This window comes from Numida meleagris, chromosome 1 (assembly GCF_002078875.1).
Source record: "Numida meleagris isolate 19003 breed g44 Domestic line chromosome 1, NumMel1.0, whole genome shotgun sequence".
NCBI classification, from domain to species: Eukaryota; Metazoa; Chordata; class Aves; order Galliformes; family Numididae; genus Numida; species Numida meleagris.
Window position 1 is genome coordinate 194,215,197 of NC_034409.1, and position 19,318 is coordinate 194,234,514.

The following is a 19,318-nucleotide window of genomic DNA, read 5'->3' on the forward strand; positions in this document are numbered from 1 at the left end:
CTGACCTTGGGTGTCTCCAGGGATGGGGCATCCTCCACATCTCTGGGAATGTGGGGTGGTGTCACAAGAGAGAATTTTTCTCCCTTCTTTCTTTTCTTCTCATCTCTTCACTTTGTTTCAGGAAGAAATTCCCCATTCCACCCTGACCCTGCTCTCCATGAGCAATACGTCTGCCTGTTTCTCACAAGAGGTTGGTTTTTGGAAGTTCAAAGAGTCCCTCTGAGCTGGCCCAGCTGCACATGGGCAGGAAGGGAGAAGCACCATGAGCAGGAGATGGGCGTGAAGCTGCTGCTCACCCACTGCACACAACGACATTTCACCCCCTCCGCCATCCTCGCTCCTTCCCACAACCTCTCCAATTTCCTTCCCATAAAAAGATTCAGGGGTCAGTGTACACCGTGCCTTATCTCAGTTATGAAAATGAAAGTAAGGGAACGGCTGATGTGAGTGAGGTCATCTCGGTGCAACTGATGGAAGAGTTGTTTCTGGGATGCGAGTGAGGTCAGCTTGGTGCAGCTCATGAAAGATGAGAGCCCTGATGTCTGGAGAAGACCTTCCTGCTGCCTGGCTGCAGCCTGGAGCTGCAGGGGACAAGGGGAACCAGGCGTTGTGCCGGTTCTTGTGCCTTTCCCTCTGGCTCCAGTCTGCAAGCCATCTCCTGGCTCTGCCTCCCCATGGGCAGCCATTGCCTTTGGGCACTGGGATGGCTTCATTCACTCATTGAAATTCCTGAGGTCAAACCTCGAGCAGCCTGCAGCTGCTGACACCTCGAGGGAAGATCGTTTCCTTCCTCTGTCCCAGAAGGCATAAAATAAGTTCCTAGAGTACCTACTGGCAACAGACTGGTCGTACTCATAGGGTCCTGTGATGAAGTGAGGGAGGGACATGAGGAACCCAGCCAAGGAGACGAGGATGGCACCGCAGCCGATGAAGCGGGGCCGGTGCACGCGGCTCCCAAAGTAGCTTATGAAGACGATCAGCAGCGTGTTCCCCACCTGCAGCAGGACACAAAGCAAGGGGCCTCAGAAACGCCGGGCCAGGAGCGTGGGAGGAGCGTGGATGAGAGAAGAGAGCAGGGCTCACCTCATTGAAGGACGCGAGCAGCCCCGACGTCTTGCTGGAGAGGCCGTAGCGTTTCTCGATGGTTGAGATGGAGCTCTTCAGGTAGCTGGAGACCAGGAGCTGGGAGAGCTGCAGCAGCCCGTGGCAGAACACGAAGAACTGCCGACACAAAAAGAGAACATCAGGCACCGCTACTGCGAGCTACAACACTGCAACAAAAGCATTCGAGCAACTCCTACACTAAGGCACGGCTATGGGACACAAACTAGTCAACATGGGCTCATGAAAGGCAGGTCCTGCTTGACCAACCTCGTCTCCTTCTATGACTGCTTGACCCAGATGACTCTTATAGGGAGCAGCTGAGGGAACTGGGATGGTTTCATTTGGAGAAGAGGAGGCTCAGGGGAGACGTCACTGTCCTCTTGACAGGAGGTTGTGACAAGGTAGGAGTCAGCCTCTTCTCCCGGGTAACAGCGACAGGACGAGAGGTGATGGCCTTGAGTTCCACCATGGGCTGGTTCAGGTTGGATATTAGGAGAAATTTCTTCCCCAGAGAGTGGTTGAGCATTGGCACAGGCTGCCCGGGGAAGTGGTGGGGTCACGGTCCCTGGAGGTGTTCAGGAACCATGGGGATGTGGCACTGAGGGACAGTGGGCATGGGGGGGGTGGTTGGGGTTGGGCTTGGGGATCTAAGAGGTCTTCTCCAGCCCTAATGGCTCCATGAAATATTAGCTCTGCTCCTGCCAGCAGTGTGGTCTTCTGAACTTAAGTCACCGCCATTAAATAGTTCTCTGCCCAAAATGACCACAGGGTTAGTGCTTGTAAGGACAGTGCAATTTCTTCAGCAGATAAATGGCTTTGCATCAGCAAATCCTTTCACTTGGGCTGCTGCTCACTTGTGTTGGCCTTGACCTGAGGTCTGCAGCAGAAGTGGAAGTTGTGCAACCCTTCCACATCCAGCCAGCCCGACCTCGGCAGCTACCCCGGTGCTGGCAGGAGGTCTGGGATGGGAATGAGCCCTTCCAAACAAGGCAACCAGCAGTTCCTCTAGAGAAAGTCAGGAGGAGGTCAGGGAGGGGAATACAGATCTCCAGTTTCCCCTGTCTGTTGTCTTTTTTTTTTTTTTTTTTTTTAGCTCTTGCTAAGATTTGGATGCAAAGGATGTTATCTTCTGCTGGAAAATGGGATGGCTCTTCCTCAGCTCCAGGAGGAAAACTTGTGGAAGACTGCCAGCATCCCAGAACAAAACCCTGAGCCCGTTTGCTCCCAAGTTTGGGATGCATTTGTGATGCGTGCACAGATGCCCCAATGAACTTGTGCCTGAGGGCAGCATCCACCCTGCTGCTCCTCACACAGAAGCATTTCTCCATCACCAAAGGAACCATCCTAGGAGGGACGGGGAGACTCCCTTCACCCACACCTCTGCAAAGTACTCAGTAAAGGGAGGGGGGTGATGGCCAGTCTCTTTCCCTGCTGCCACATGGCTCACCACGTGGTCTCCAAATGAGTTCACACAAGCCAACCAACTCAAACCACCGCAATGCCCCAGGGAGCACCAGGGTGTGGGTACCACTGCCTTCAGCCACGTGTCGTCATCCTGCAAAGCAGGATGCCAGCTAGATAAGATGGGCAGAATAATGCACAGCAAAGAGAGACGTCTGCACAGGACTCGAGGTGGCTGGGTGACAGCTCTGAGCATAGATCCCAGACCTTCTGGCTCTGGGGCTGCTTGGTGTCAACAACCAGCTTACAGCACAGCTGTGATCTGCCTGGAAAAGAGGAGCAGGCTGGTGGATGCTGGATCTGCTGCAGAGACAGGAGTCTCTGCTATCCTGGTTCTTGTCCTGCAGGGATATCCAGGTGTTTACTAACCTCTCACCCTTCCCCATCCTTTCCCATCTCTCGGATCTCAGGTTGTGATTCCTGGCCCTCATTGCCAGGGGTTTGACACCACGCATTCCTGTCTCCTCCAGAAGGGCTCACTGCTGCAAGCTGGGGTTTGGCTGGGTCCCAGTGGTGAGGTCTGTGCTTGCAATGGAAGAAAGCTGGGGGCAAAAACAGCCAGCAGTCATCCTGCTAAGTGCCCTGAGCACCCAGAACAAGGGGGAGTTCACCTAAAACAAGGGAGTTTAACCAAAAACAAGGGGGTTTAACAAAAACAAGGGGGTTTCAACCCAAATGAGGGGGTTTCATCCAAAGCAAGGCAGGTTTCAAAAAAAAAACCAGTGGGGGTTTCACCAAAAACAAGGGGGTTTCGACCAAAACAAAGGGATTTCAACCCAAACAAGAGGGTTTAACCCAAAGCAAGGTGGGTTTTAAAAAAAAGGGGGGGGGGGGTCAACAATTAGACAGGGTGTTTCCACAAAAAAAAAAAAAGAAAGAGGAGTTCAACAAAAACAAGGGGGTTTCACAAAAACATGGGGATTTCAGACAAAAAAAAATAGAGGATTTCAACCCAAACAAGGGGTGTTTCAACAAGAACAAGAGGGTTTCACCAAAACGAAAGGGGATTTCAACCCAAACAAGGGGGTTTCAACCAAAATAAGGACGTTTCACCAAAAATAACGGGGGTTCACCAAAAAACAAGGGGTTTCAAAAAAACAAGTGTTTCTGCCAAAACCAGGGGATTTCACCCAAAATGGGAATAGTCCCCAGTCCTCAGCTTCCTACTCTGGGGAGAAAGTGGCAGCTGTCCCCAGGCAATGCTACGTAGGCAGCACAATGCAATCCAGAGGGCGTGAGCCACGGAGGTCCCTGATCTGCTGGGACTCTTGGGATGAAAACATCTCCTTGGGACTTCTCAGTGATGGAGAGGAATGGGAGAACATTCCTGGGAGAATAAAACCCAGAACTGGAGGAAGGATCCCACGGAGGGAGCAGGAGCCATGGGAGATCTGCAGGATCTCCCTGCAGGAGCCATAGGGGCGAAGCAAAGGGAGGGAATCTCAGCACAGTGCAGCTTCCTGAGGTCGAGATACCGGTAGCAGAAGGACTGCTTTGGTCTTTCATTAAACATTTTGACCTCTTTTCTTCTGCACGTGACTTTTATAAAACGACTGTTAGCGGTCGAAGGTTGAGAAGGAAGGAGCAAAGCAAACAGGAAGTTTGCCCCAGTTTTCTCCAACTTCTGCAGTGATTTTAAAGCCAACAAATTCTGGGGAAAACACCACTAGAAAAGCTCAGCTGTTTGCAGGATCTGGAAGAACTTCTGCACTTCCCATTCCTCCACAGTGGCGATTTGCTTTTCTTAGGTAGCCAAGTGGGAGGCCTTGCAAATAAAGCTCTGCAAGACCACGTCTCCTTCTCGCACTCCTCTGGGAGTCATTGCCCCAACCACAAGGCATCAACGGGCTGGGGAATATTTTAGTGAACAAATAAACAGAGACCGGGTAATTGCCGGTGTCCGATTCCCAGTTTGCACCATTGCAATTGTGCCCCAGCACGATGTCTGCCATGGGGCTCCAATGGGACCTCCAACGAGATCCCACTGGTCTTCTTCTTCCCTTTGGGGCAGAAGACCATCAGGGCTGGACATGTGAAGATGCAGATGATACAGTTGTCTCAGCTAGGGCAGGGAGACAGGATGTGAAACAGGGCCTCTGTCTCATCCTTCTGGCGATTCTATGATTTTGTTATTTTAGGACATTTTTGAAGCTTGGGTCCCTCCATGCCTGGTCTTGGAACCAGCGGGATAAACTGGCCTGGGTCGGATGGGCAACATGGCAATGAAGTTTGAATTCTCTAGATCTATTCTTTCTGGAGCTCGGGAAGACCCACTATTTTAATTTATATGAATTTTGGCTGAGAGGCAGCCCTCCTGCTGCCTGAAGCCATCCTCAGATGTGGCCCCGTCAGCCCATGGAACCACAGTTCCTCCTGCACTGAGCATCTCCCCCATCCACAGCATGGTTAGACTCACAGAATCACCAGACTCACAGAACTGGGTTCACGGAATCAAAGAGTCACTAAGGTTGGAAAAGACCTCTGAGATCATCATCCAAGCCCAACCCATCCCCACCATGCCCCCTCATAGAATCATAGAGTCATTAAGGTTGGAGAAGATTACTGACATCATCAAGTCCAACTGTCAGCCCATCAGATGGGGAGAAGAAGACCAGTGGGACACGAGGTGGGTCTGCAGGCATGAGCCCCTGGTGCCTGACAGCTGGACAGACCTCCCAGAAGCAACCCCAAAGGCAGATGTTTGTCATCTCCTCCCCATTATGGGCCAAGCTACGCTCACATCCCCTCCCTTCCAAATTGGCAGTGTGCTAACGACTCGGAAACTCCAAACGAGCGCTTGCGTAGGCTGAGGAGGAAGGAAGGGAGAGGCTTTTTAATGCAATTTTTATAAATATTTGATGCCTCCCAGATGCCTCCTCTGCAGGAAACACCTTGGAGGAGGCAGGACCTGAAGGCAAACACCCTCCTGGAAGCGCAGGGAGAGGCAGAGCAAGATGGGGACCCCATCAGGAACCTGTGCACAGAGCTGGGCCACCACCATGCCCAGCACTGGGTCTGCGTTGAGGGTCAGATTGTACCTAGGACATCTGCCCAGAGCAAAGGGGAACACCTCTTCCAGCGGGTTGGAACTAGATGATGAGTTGGAACTGAATGATCTTTATGATCCCTTCCAGTCTAACCCATTCTAGGATTTCTGCCTTCTCTTGCAGGCAACACGACCCAACCCAACATCTTCAGTCCTCCAGAACCAGGGTGTGCGTCATGGAATCATATAGGATAGTAAAATGGGTCAGGCTGGGGGAGACCTTAAAGATCATCCACTTCCAACCCCGCTGCCATGGGCTGGTTGCCCCCCACAAGATCAGGCTGTGCATGGCCCATCCATGGCCTTGACTGCCTCCAGGGATGGGACATCCACAGTCTCTCTGGGCAGCAGTGCCAGTGCCTCATCACCCTCTGAGTAAAGAATTTCCTCCTATCATCTAAGCTAAACCTCTCCTCTTTTAGTTTAAAGCCCTTCCTCCTTGTCCTTTCACTATCAGACTGAGTATAAAATTGGTTCCCTCTCCTGTTTACCAGCTCCCTTTAGGTACTGGAAGGTCGCAGTGAGGTCTCCCTGCAGCCTTCCCTTCTCCAGGCTGAACACCCCCAGCTCTCTCAGCCTGTCTCCATAGAGAGCTGCTCCATCCTCTGAGAATCCTTGTGCCTTACTCTGGACCCACTCCCACATCCCTCCTGTGTTCCAGACGAGGCCTCACGAGGGCAGACAGAGGGGGACAGTCCCCTCCCTGCCTGCTGATCCCCCTCTGTTGGTGCAGCCCAGGGGACTGCTGCCTTCCAGGCTGTGAGCACGCACTGCTGGCTCCTGTCCCCCTTCTCTCCACCAGAACCCCCTTGTCCTCCTCAGGGCTGCTCTGAAGTTCTTCTCCTGGTCTGTACACAAATCCCTACCCAACACCTGCACTTGGCTTTGTTGAACCTCAATGGGTTCTCATGTGCCCACTTTCTGAGTGTGTCCAGGTCCCTCTGGATGCCATCTCTTCCTTCCATTGTGTCAATTCACCACTCAGCTCGATATCATCAGCAAACTGCTGAGGGTGCACTCAATCCCACCGTCTATGTCACTGATAAAGGTGTTGAAGAGCACCATTCCCAAGACAGACCCCCAGGGGACACCACTTGTCACCGCCTCCACCTGGACCCAGAGCCACTGACCGCCAACCGCTCACAGCCGCTGGAACCATCCAACCAACTCCTTATCCACCAAAGAGTCCACTCTTCAAGCCCATACCTCTCCAATTTAGAGATAAGGATGTGGTGCAGGACCATGTCAAAGGCCGTGCACAAGTCCAGGTAGGCAACATCAGTTGCCCTTCCTTTTTCCACCAGTGTCATCCCTCAGTCACAGAAAACCACCAGATGGATCAGGCACCAGATTGTCTTCCCTTCCACAGAAGGAACAGGGAGCAAAATTCTCAGCAGTGCTTCTCTGCAATCATGGACTCTTGGAGAAACTCATTATTTTTCTTTTTATTTCTGAAGGACGCCACAGGAACTTTGCAGTTTCTTCTCTATGAAGCCTTGCACCGTGTTGGCACAGTATGGGTGCTCCTACTCTGCACTCGTAAGGGAATACAGAAATGAAGCCAACTCTAGACAGGCAGTAAAATGAAGAACTGGGGACTGAACACCAATAACTTCCCTTTCAAGGGTCTGAAAAAAAAAAAAAGAATCTTACAAAGCTTCTATTGTGTTTTCCAGTTTAATTGCAACCTGTTGTGTGGAACCGGACGCAAGGCTCCAGCACTTATCTCAGTGACTGGTAACAGAGGCGTGGGGCAAGGACAGCTCTGGTTTGCTTTTCAAGCAAGGCACAGAGCAGAAGATATCAAGGGCTGGAGCCAGGGTCGGGTGCACCATGGGAAGATGGGCAGCCCACGTAGTCAGGTCTTTGCCAAGGTGCTGGAGCCAAGAAGAGACAATGGACTTCAATGGAAGCATCAGCAGTCCTGACGTTATCTATCCTGACATTATCTATCCCGACATTATCTATGCTGATAGTATCAATCTTGATGTTATCTATTCCAGTGTTACCTAACCTGACATTATCTATCCTGACGCACTGAGGGAATAACTGTTCCCAACAGAGGGAGCATTCCCCAGGAGGACGGCTTGAATTACGCCTCTCCATCCCATCTGGACTCACAGCAATTAGTTTTCACGTCCCCATACATGTGTACTGATAAAAATTGCACTCCTCAGCCACTTCAAATGCACAAATCGCGTTGTGCAATTGTTTCGTGTTTCTGGAAGAACCGTTCAAGCACTGGTCTTGATGTTATCTTCTCTAAGGAAGTCATCTATTCATTTAGAAACTGGACTGGGTGACAGAACTTCTTGAAATCCCCCCCCAAAAAATAAAATTAAAAATAAAACGAGATTTGGGGAAAACTTCACGTGCTGAGTACGATTGGGCACTTGGAGACAGGCAAGGCCAGCTGTGCCATGGGGGTGAGAAGAAGCCCTTTGGCCATTCACTATGGAACACAGAATTGGAAGAGGGGTTGCTCTCCTTGGACTTGTCTGGCTGTGGCTTTGGTGAGGTTGCTCCAGCAACCACGAAGGATCAATCAGAGCTTCCCTGCTCATCTTTCCATGCAGAAATCCAGCTGTATGGTATCTATGAGGAACACGGGTACCTCCCATAAATCCCCAATCCCTTACTTTTAGCCCTTCTTGGGGTGGGCTCCAAACACACCCTGGTATAATTCCAGCAAATACCGCCAGTTTGAGAGCTGCCCGGGTCCAACCTGCAGCTCCCCAAGAGGCTCCTGAGCACCTGCCCTCACAGATGTCTCACTCAGCAAAATGGATGCTGGTTCTGCCCGTAGACCTGTGCTGACTTTGCACCCCGGTGGCTTTCATCGCTGAAGTTTCGAACCACTTTAAAATACCTTTGTCAGGAAAAATCAATGAGGTTTTATATTTAAGGATGTTCGTGCTGGCATGTGAAAAATAGAACTGCAGGGACTGGAAAGAGGGTGGGGGAGGAAGATCAGGACTGCGTGGCACCAATCCTATGCCTCCAGCCCATGCATTTCTGGTGACCTGCTGCCTCTGCGACCCTGAGCTCCTTTTGCCACTTGCAGGGGAGGAGGGGGGTTAAATTCACCCACATTTGTAAAAAAATCCACAAGCCTAAACAAATCTTCCTTGCTAAAATGACAGAGAAATCTTACACCTTAAACACCGGAGTCTTTTTCTCTACAGCCTGGTGATACTCTGATATTGACTTCTAGCTGCACTGCAGGTTGTATTAAGTTAACTTTAATTGAGGGCACGCAGCAGCCCCGAGTCCAACAGGACATTGCATTTCCATAGGACTTGGAAGAAGGAAGGTCTAGATGACTGGCTCTGGCTTAAAATTAAATTAGAATTAAATTACACCTCGCGAAGTCACTACCAATTCTGCTAAGTCAACGGAAGCGTCTCGCATCCTGTTCTCCATTTATTCACCCAAGAGCCTCAGCACAGGTCCTCTCCCTTTCTTTAAAAGATAACATCGAGATAGATAATGTCAGGATAGGTAACACCCTCTTCTCTTTGTTTAAAGAGCTTCTCAAAGGCTGATCCTCACAAGCTCAATGACACGCTCCATTGAATGGAGAAATTGCCGTCCAGCTGCTACTTGGCTTGGGTTGTCTGCCTCTTCGGGCAAGTGAGAAAACAGCATGAAACTGCCAAATTTCATAGAAAAAAAAGATGAAATATGAGCGGACGCCTCCTGAGCACTTGCTTTCTTCCTGCAAGACTGCGGTTGATGCCGCTTACTGCTTCCAGTTTGCAGATGGTTCTTATCTCAGTGTTTATGCCTTTTTCCCTTCTGAGCGTTGCTGCATTATCCATTGTCTTCTCCAACAGAATCTTCACCAATGGTACCTTATGGCCCCAACATTTCTTCCTAGCTTTGAGAAGGAACCTTCCACCTGGCTTCCCCAAGGCTCAGCCCTATGGGTGCTCCAGGACAGAGAAAACCACTCCCAGATGCTGACTTTTGGAGATCCCCAGTGCGGTTTGACACGGCCCATGCAGCTGGCTGCACTGCACTGGGCCCTGCAGAGTTCCTGGGGGAGATGCGGAGGAACCACCTCCTTGTGTGCCCTGGAACATGAGACGGCCCAAAAACCCAACGGCAAAACACAGAGCTGGCTGAATCCACACGGAGGTCATTGCAGGGCGGGTGGCCTGAGTCACTGCTAGGGAATAAATGCAAATAGCAGCAGGGTTTAAGCCAGCTAGATGCCTACATTTACGTAGGAATAAGCAACAACCCTATTAATGCCTTCTGCAGGAAGATATGCTTTTCCAGGCCAGCAAAACCAAGGGGGTTGCAGAAAGCAGGAGGCATTTACCTTGATGCTGAGGAATGGGTTCCTGCAGAGTGCTTTCTGGGACCGATCCGGGCAGCTGCTCTTTGTAGCGGTGCTTGTCATTCTGTCAGGTCTGCTTCGTCCGCCTGCCAAAATAAATCATGTGGCACAAAGCTAAGTGCCCCGTCGGAATCTGCCTTGCTCAGCACAGCAGAATCCTGTCATGCTTTGCAAACACCCACAGAACTGCACATGGTCATCATATTAATTATTCTCGGTTTTCATTTCTTATAGCCTTTCATTTCTGCAAAAAGCAGCATGCAAAACACAAGCACACTCATCCCCAGGGTGCGTGAGAGGTTCAGAATTATCAATTATTTCACTTGAAAGCAACACAGTACCAACTGCTTGAAGAAGGAGAGCTGGGGCCTGGATCCTGGTATTCCTAGCATCATGGAATCCATAGCATCATAGAATCACAGAGTGGTTGGGTTGGAAGGGACCTTAAGTATCACAGAACCATAGAATGAGTCATGCTGCATTGGGCTGGATTGGGTTGGACTGGGTTGGAAGGGTCCTTAAGAATCATAACACCATAGAATGTGTTGGGTTGGGTTGTTGGGTTGGGTTGGGGTGGGTTGGGTTAAGTTGGGTTGGGTTGAGTTGGGTGGGGTGGGGTGGAAGGATTACGTTGGAAGCGTTCTGAAGCATCGTAGAACCATGGAACGTGTTGGGTTTGAAGGGACATTAAAGACCATAGAACCATGGAATGCTTGGGATGGAAGGGACCTTAAACATCAAAGAACCATAGAATGAATTGGGTAAGGTTGCTTTAGGTTGGGTTGGAAGGGTCTACAAAGACCATAAAATCATGGAATGTGCTGGGTTGGAAAAGACCACTAAGATCATCAAGTCCCACCATCAACCCATCATCACCACCATGCCCACTCCTACAATCATAGACTCATTAAGTCTGGAAAAGACCTTGAAGATCCCCAAGTCCAACCCCAGCTCACCCCACCACGCCCACTACCCATGTCCCTCAGTGCCACATCTACACCCCGTGCCTGGATCAAACTCCGCTATGTAGAGTTTCTCCAGCCTCAAGTCGCACCAGGGAGGTCTGGATTGGATCTCAGGAAGAATTTCCTCATGCAGTGGGTGGTCAGGGGCTGCCCAGGGCACCGGTGGAGCCCCCATCCCTGGAGAGTTTAAGAGACGTGTGGATGTGGATGTGGCAGCGGGTGACTAGGTTTGATGGTGGGGCTGCACCTCACCTGGAAGCATCACCTGCTTCCTGGCTCCACAACCACCTCAACTGAACTGCACAAAGAAATGCAAATCCACGGGATCCCCTCCCTACACCCCTGACCTCCCCCGCTACACCTGGCTCCATCCTCCCCTCTCTCTGCAGTGAGTGATGGGGCTGGGTTTTTAGCAGGGTTGGGTTTTTCGTGCCCAGACTTCCTGAGCAGGAAGCTCCTGCATTGTGTGCGGGCATGCTAAACCCATTAGGCTGCAAGCTAGTTGTTCAGCGCACCCTAATAGATATTTCCATCTTGGTGTCTGCAAGCTCCACAGCAAATGGGGCGAAGGGCTTTGCCTTATTTTTTTGTATAGTTCTATTTCCTCCAAGATGAGAAGCAAAGGAGCGGGTACGGTAACCTCCAACCAATTAACAAACACACCAGTTGAAGTAAATTCAGGAAGCAGCTGGCTTAATTGCGGTGTTTATAAGCCCTTAAGTGCCTTGCACAGGAGAAGTAAATTCCAGACTGCTCACTTACTGGCTCCTTGGCTTCCTCTGCAAAAAAGCAGTCGCGGCCCTCAGCCCCTTTTTCCAGAGACGAGATATTGCTACAAGAGGATCAATAGAGTAAATTTGATCATAAATTAAAGCTTCCACCGAAAGCTCCCCCCTGAACCTCTGGAGAGCACAAGCAGCGCAGCAGCAGAAGCTCCCGCCTGGCTGCAGGGCACGGCATCTGATATTGCCCATCGGATGAATTATTGACAGCCATAAACTACTTAGTGCTGGAGCCACACCACCAGAGGGGCACTGCTACAGAGCTGCAAAGAGCAAATCCTGAGGTCTGGGGGAGAAATTGAGTGGATGCACGGCCAAGCCTGGCTCTGTCCCACCACCTCCTGCCGGGTGTCCTGCAGGCACTGCTGTATTCCCTTGGGGTGACCCCTCCCGAGACCCCAAATGCTGCAGGTTTAAAGAGGGAAATCTACTGCATTTAGACGCTGCTCACCCACAACGAACCTTTGAGAATAAAACAGAAACAGAAGCAGCACTTTGATGCAGCACTGAGGGCAGCGAGCAGTTCAAAGGATAAGACTTCATTAACAAACCCACCTTGCCTGGCAGCAGCATGCAGTGGTCCTGCACGGGGACAGCAAATACATCAGGGCAAGGGGAGAGGAAAGCAAAAGGGGCAAAATGCAGCGGGGTTTGGCTGCCTCTTGCCCCTTTGGGGGCCCTTGCATCTGCAGGGGATGAGCGAGCACCTTCCCAGAAAAGCGTTTTGCAAGGCATGTTGCAAGCGCGGCCACCAAAGCAAACAGCCCAGGGTCTGCCGGTGGCGCTGGCGGATGCTGTGCATGCTGAGCTGTTTACAAACACAGCCATCCCACAGCCTTTATTAATTACCTGGGAGCGATTAGGTTCTGTTTGCACAACCCGACACGTTTACGCAGCGAGCTGAACGCGCGCCACGCGGTGCTGCTGGCGGTGCTGCCAGGGAGAGCAGCGCTGCTGCTGCTCCTGTGCTGCCACGTGCATTCCCACCCCCAGTGCCCCCCAGCACTGCTGCATCCCAGCAAGGTGCTTCCTGCACAGCGCTGCTCTGTTGGAGCCCAGTGGTGCATTTCACCTTTCCTCCCCCAGCTGACAAAAGCACGCAGTGCGTTTGCTTAGGGTGGGAACGAGCAGGTCTGAGGCTGCACATCCTCCAGCTGACACTGCTCCAGCTGCAAGCAAAGGATTTGTCCTCAGAGTCCTATTTTCTCCAAACTGATGGCCTGGGTCATTGCATTCTTTGGGAAGACAGAGCCTGGGGGTGGTGGGGGTGAGGGGCCACTTCCACACCAATAGCTGCTGTAAGATATCACCATTCATGACCACCCTGCTCCCCAACACCACCCCTGCAGACATAACCTCATTGCAACGTCTTTACTAAAAGCAGCACGACTCCTGTTAGCTGAACCAGGGAAAGCACACACTGGGCTCAGCTTCGGAAAATAACAGTGAATGTAACACTGGCAAAGCAGATCCCCACAGGGAGATCTCATGCCAACAAGCACTCCGTTATTCATCGTCTTTCTGCGGGATTTCTCAATAATTCGCGCTCTGCGGTGGTGAAATGGGAACAGCGTCTGCGTGTGCTGATGAGCCCCTGTGTTAATTGGGAAACTGGTTCGGGAAGTGGCTAAGATGCTCTGTAGTACAGCAGAAGGAACAGAATCATAGAACCTGAGAGTCATTACAGCTGGAAAAGACCTCCAAGACCATCAGGTTCAATAGCCAACCCGTTTCCATCACGCACCATTCATAGAATCATAGGATCATGGAATCGTGACCTCCAAGATTCCCAAACCCAAACCCAACTCATCCCACCATGCCCCCTGACCTTGTCCCTCAGTACTACATCCCCACGGTTCTGTAATGTCTGCAGGGATGGTGATCCCACCACTCCCTGGGCAGCCTGTGCCAGTGCATCGCCAACAGATGCTGTGTACACACAATTCCCCCACTGCAACAAGATTGAGAGAAGGAACTCATGCATGGCTGTGTCCCAAAGCTGCTTCCATCTTCCACCACTGTGCAAAAAGAATGGGACCGGCCCAGCTCAGTGATTCTTTGAAATGGGAGGTGTCAGGAAAGTGGCACAGCAGAGAGTGAAAAAGAAAGTGAAAATGGGATCAGCCCAGCTCAGCAACACTTCAAACTGGGATGACACATGGCAGAGTACCCACAAGGAAAGTAAAAGGAAACCCGCCCCTGAGAAGTGCGAAATTTAGAAGAAGAAAGAGAAAACTGGTGTTGAAACGCGTGAGATGTGACACTGGGTGGTGAAGGGACCTCGCCAACCGCAGCTCCCCTGCCCCAGGATTGGGCTTATTGCACAGGAGGGAGAACAGAGACACAGCACAGAGCCAAGGAGAGCAATGGCAAGCCCCACTGGTGGAGACACCCCATTGGAATGCTCTATCCCACAGCAGTCCTGAAGTCTTCACCCTCCATGCCCCCCCCCCAAAATCTGAGGGGTCTGTCCGTCCATTCACCTGCACCGGGGACATGGCACCACATTTTCAGTCGGCAAAGAAGACTATATGCAGCAGCAAATCAGAAAACAAGATCATTCAACACGCTGCCTAAAACCTCACAGGGAACAACTCAGTGTGCAAAGCCAGAGCCCTGTGTGGCTGATCCCTTGCGTGTCCTTGGGCTGAACTGCACTCCCGCTCGTAAAACTGTCAGCACAAACAATTGCAGAGTTCACGTAGCTGCAAGGGCAGGAGCTGCAGGGAGGCTCAGCAAGGCTTTGCTTTGCACGGAGCAGGATGCATCCTGCAATGGGAAGCAGCAAGAGCATGGGGGCAGTGGGGGACTGCAGGGCTCTTGACCCAATGCCGATGTGTTCTAAGCCAACCCTGGTGGGTTCTGATGCAACCCTGATGGGTCCTAACTCAACCTGATGGGTTCTGACCAGACCCTGATGTGTCCTGACCCAAATCTGACGTGTCATGATCCAACCTGGTGAATTCTGACCCAATCAGATGGGTTCTGACCCAACTCTGATGGATTCTGACCCAATCTGATGGGTTCTGAGCCAACTCTGATGGATTCTGACCCAATCAGATGTGTTCTGACCCAACTCTGACGGATTCTGACCCAGTCCTGAATGGGACCTGACACAACCTGATGGGTTCTGACCCAAACGTGATGGGTCCTGACCCAACCCTGATGGCTGCAGAGCCTTTGGAACTCAGCCCTGCGAGGGATGGCTGTGATTGCCCAATTCCCCGCCTTGTCACTGGTGTCATTTTCTGAGATAGGAGATAGTGAGATAGGTGCTTTCCCCTCTTGCAGGCAAGTTCACCTTGGCCCATGCAGCTCCACCTCTCTTGCTCCTGGGGATCGTGGTGGTGATAACCACAACCACAAAAGACACATCAGGACAGTCCCTGCACTGAACAGATGTGGTGGAGTGGCATCCATCCTCAGAAATTATCCCTCCAAATAGTCCCGTTCTCCATGGATGAGCTCACAGAGCATCACAGCTCTTTGGGAGATTGCAGTAAGAATTGCTCAGGGTTAAGCAACGCCAAAGGGATGGATCAGAGGGAAGGTGCGAGGAAATGCTGCTACAAAGAACAGGGAACTGAGAGTGGAGCTGAGGAGAAGTGCAAAATGTCCCCAGCCAGCAAAAGAGATGCTGAGTGGAGATGGTTATAAATACCAGGAGGAAACGCCACGGGTATGGGAGATGATGATGCTAAGGGGCAATGAGTAGGCAAGGAGCCAGGGCTGGGGCAAGGGAGGCTGATGACAAAGGGCAGCCACTGCCCTGTGCAGCAAGGGGTGCTGGAGCCAGACTGGGGGAAAAAACCAAATATTTTGGGCACAGCCTGTTACCGAGGCTGGCAGCATTGCTACTGCTAGATCATGCAAAGCCAGTAGTGGGCTTTGCAATGGGCCCAAAGGAGCCCGGTCTGTGTCTCCTGACCCACAAATTAGAACCATAGACTCGCTAAGGTTGGAAAAGACCCTGAAGATCCCCAAGTCCAATCCCAGTCATCACTAACATGCCTACTCCTACAATCATAGACTCATTAAGGTTGGAAAAGACCTCGAAGATCCCCAAGGCCAACCCTAACCCATCCCTGCCATGCCCACTGATCCCACCAAGTGATGTTTGGGTTGGATCTCAGGAAGAATTCCATCATGGAAAGAGCAGTCCAGCATAGGGATGATCTGCCTTGGGAAGTGGTGGAGAATCCATCCCTGGAGGATTTAAGAGACACGTGAACGTAGCACTGAGGGACAAGGTTTGGTGACGGGCTGATGGTTGGATTTGGTCACCTTGAAGGTCTTTTCCAACCTAGAACCATGTTCCTGCCTGGCTGCTTCCAGAGAACACCAAGTTTTCAGCCCAAACCCATCTCCCCCATGGGTCATCCGTAGCTGTGAACCACCACACACAGGGCAGTGCTGCTCCTGGCATCCCATGGCAGCAGGGGGAGTTCGTTCATGCCATCACTCAGCACCCATCTTCCATTATTGGACGGGTGCAGAAAGCATTCATCATTACAGACTTTGTTTCTTTCCTTTTTGCTGCCTGGTTTTTGAACTGCCTTTGGAAGAAGGTCTGGGAGCATCTCCTGCACCACTCAGATGGATCAGCAAAGCCCCGTGAAGGAGGAAATGGTTTTATGGAAGCCCCCAGACCTCAGCAGCTGTAGCCACATCTGGAGCCGCATCCCAGAGAAATCCCATCCTGATTTCTCCTGGTGGACTGCAGCATTCGAATCAGGTTTCAAACCAGCAATTCCCTACACCGCTTGCTGCTCTGCAGTGTCATAACACCACTGTCTCCTTTTCTTTCTCAAAATTAATGCTTTGAGGTCCTGAGATGGGTCATGAGCCTCCCCAGCCATGTCCTCAAGTTGACGTTTAGCAAGTGGGCTCCAACCACGGTGCACACAGAAGGTGGAAGGGTGGGAGAAAACACAGAACTGGAGAGCGAGGAGAGCAGGTTGCAGCCCAGCTGAATCACACTGAGTTAGGATGGCTGCATTTTTAGGGTGGCAAAGCAAATGGGAGCCATGAGTGGGCTCAACCCACGGGCACAGTGGGGAAAAAGAAGTCCATTCTTTTGCTTTTCACCTTTGTGATGTCTTCCACCCGAGCACCATAGATAGGTGTGGGGCAGAGTCATGAAATTTCCGCAGACATCTGATAGTATTAAATAAAAAAGCCTGTTGGAGCAAATCGATACAGCATGCCCTGATGGTGAGAAATCATCTCCTGATGGGAGCTCAGATAATGGATGCTCCATCACTCGCTGGTGTGGCACCAAGGTGCCCTGGAGGGATGCTGCAGGGGCTTATCACACACAGCTGTGGGATGCCACATAGATGTGGATGCTGACAAGCTCCCAGAGAAGCTCAGCTCTGCCCTGCTTGCATTGCTGGGCCACCTTCCTGCTGCCTCCTGCTCACACCCAGCCCTGAGCAGCTCTCCTGGGGCTGATTTGCTGCCATTTCCCATTGCACTGCAGACCTGGAGCACCGAGAGCAGCAGTGCATGGCCAGGCTTGGGCATGAAGCTGCGGGACCTGAGAGCATCCTGGTCCAAAAATCCCACCCAGCTGTCCCACTCCACACACCCCACCCGTTTCCCAGCTCCACATACACCCAGAGGGGCCACCAAACCAACCAGCAACTCCCTCAGCCAAACTCCCAGCCTGGGGACATCCATTCCTTGGGTTGTGTCACCAGGTCACCCGAAGTGGAGACCCCTGGCACGCTGCTCTGCTGCAGGAGATGGGGAGGAGCTGGGTTTTGTTTGGGATTTGCTGGCTGGAGAAAGCCCACAGCGCTGCTGCAAACGGATGCGTGCTGCTGAACGCTGCCCCAGCCATAACTAAGTGGGGCAGGAGTGCAGAGGGTTGTGCCCTTCCAGCACCCGTGTGCACCTTGCAGAGAGCACCACGTGCCTCTTGAGCAAAGAGAAACCCAATAAAACACAGCCAATAAAACACAGCAATAAGAGGTTGTACAGCTCTTATAGATGGGCAGAGAGGAGGGTGCCAGCCACACAGAGCCTTCCTCTAGTAGTATCTGCTCTAGTTTGCAGGGAGGACAGCTCTCGGTTGCTCTGACCCTTTTCAGGAGCAGATACAAAGCTTCTACCATTTGCACACCCAAGGAGATGCATGCTTCACCCCAGAGCAGTTTAGCAAAGCCAATCCCAGCAGGGACCCAACACCACCAGCCCTACCCAGGACTGTCGGCAGGCAGAGCCCCAAAGGCACCCCACGACCAGCAGCAATGCAGGCACTCCTTGCAACCGTTGCATCGTTGCATCCCTGCAGAGCTGCCCCCTCACATCACCCTGCCCCACACCTCCCCGCTCCCAGCTTTGCTCTGAGCACAAATCCCATCAGCAACCATTGCACACTGGTGCATGGCACTGGGGCAAAGGGGCTCCTCCCTCCACCAAAGGAGTGGGGTCCCCAAGTGCCACCACCCCACAGGGGGCAATTGTCCCCAAAGCCACCGAGACGTGGGGTGAGGGGAGGCATTCCTATAAGCAAAGGAACAAAACAAGGTGCAGGAAACCTTGCTGCGAGAAGTGGAGCTGCTCTGTTGGAAAGCACGGACTGAAATAAGCAAGCAAAGAGGAGAGGAAGAGACAAATGCATGTGCAACCCCCCCCCCCTGCAGAACAGGACCCTTGGCAATCACTGCCTTTGGATTTTATTTGATATTAGCTTTTTCTCGCTGCTGGAAATATGCAACCCTCCAACCGAGCTGTGCAAAAGAAGGCAGCGAGTGAAGTAGCAGCGTGAGACACTCACGGTTGTAGGATTCCCCCCGTCCCTGTCCCGGGAGCAAAACTTTTCCTCTGGCAGAGACGCTGGGGCCATTCAGTGGTTTTGCTTTCCCAGCTCGGAGGTGGAGCTTAAGCTCAGTGCAGCGTTAACCCCAATTTTGCAATCGTGGCTTTTCACGGGATTTTATTTTCCTTCCTGAGCTGCAATCCAAAAGAAAATACATCACAGTGTTGCCCCTGTGTGCTCTGCTGATGGGGGGGCTTTGCAAGCCGTGTGCATGGACCCGGTGCACGCTGGGCTTTGCTTTTCCCCCTTGCTCCATTCCCCTTTGCACGAGGTTCCATCCCTCGTAGCATTTTTTTTAGAATATTTTTCTGTGTTTGACATCGCAAAGGGGTTTCTCCCTTTGGATCCCACCGGGCTATGGGATGGGGATGGTGGTAGGTTGGCACTGGGGATCTCTCCTGCTTGCTTAGATCTGGAGGACGGCTCAGCTGGACAATGAATGTCAAAGGTGCTTTACCGCTTTGCTTGATGACCCAGAGAGGTGACACTGTCGGGATTGCATGCCATAAAACACCACCCGTGGGTCTTGTGCACCCTCATCCTCTATGCAAGTGCACCTCTCAGCCTTCCTGGAAGTCATCTGTGTGCAGCTGGAGCTGGGATTGCTGCACTGGTGTGCCCCAAACAGGTCCTTCCCAGCCCCTTCCTGGGCTCCCGGCAGCTTCAGAGCTCTGCAGCGTGCAGCCTTCTCTTTTCCTGCTGCTGCTGCTCAGCCAAAATGTTGACCCATCCTCTTCCCATCCCCAAAGCCGAGAGATGAAAACCCCAAAGGGGACGCTTCCCAAACGA

At 51.9% G+C, this 19,318-nt stretch overlaps 1 protein-coding gene across 1 annotated transcript in view; it reads right to left on the reverse strand.

Annotated features, from left to right (window-relative positions):
• SLCO2B1 (solute carrier organic anion transporter family member 2B1) overlaps window positions 1-18,626 on the reverse strand; it is a 41,111-nt gene extending 22,485 nt beyond the window's left edge. Inside the window, exons 1-4 of the mRNA XM_021384180.1 lie at window positions 18,488-18,626; window positions 9,939-10,042; window positions 1,084-1,221; window positions 833-995 (exon numbers count right to left, since the gene is read on the reverse strand). Of these exons, the coding sequence (XP_021239855.1) occupies window positions 833-995; window positions 1,084-1,221; window positions 9,939-10,019 (382 nt within the window). The 5' untranslated portion in view covers window positions 10,020-10,042; window positions 18,488-18,626. The remainder of the gene's footprint in view (window positions 1-832; window positions 996-1,083; window positions 1,222-9,938; window positions 10,043-18,487) is intronic.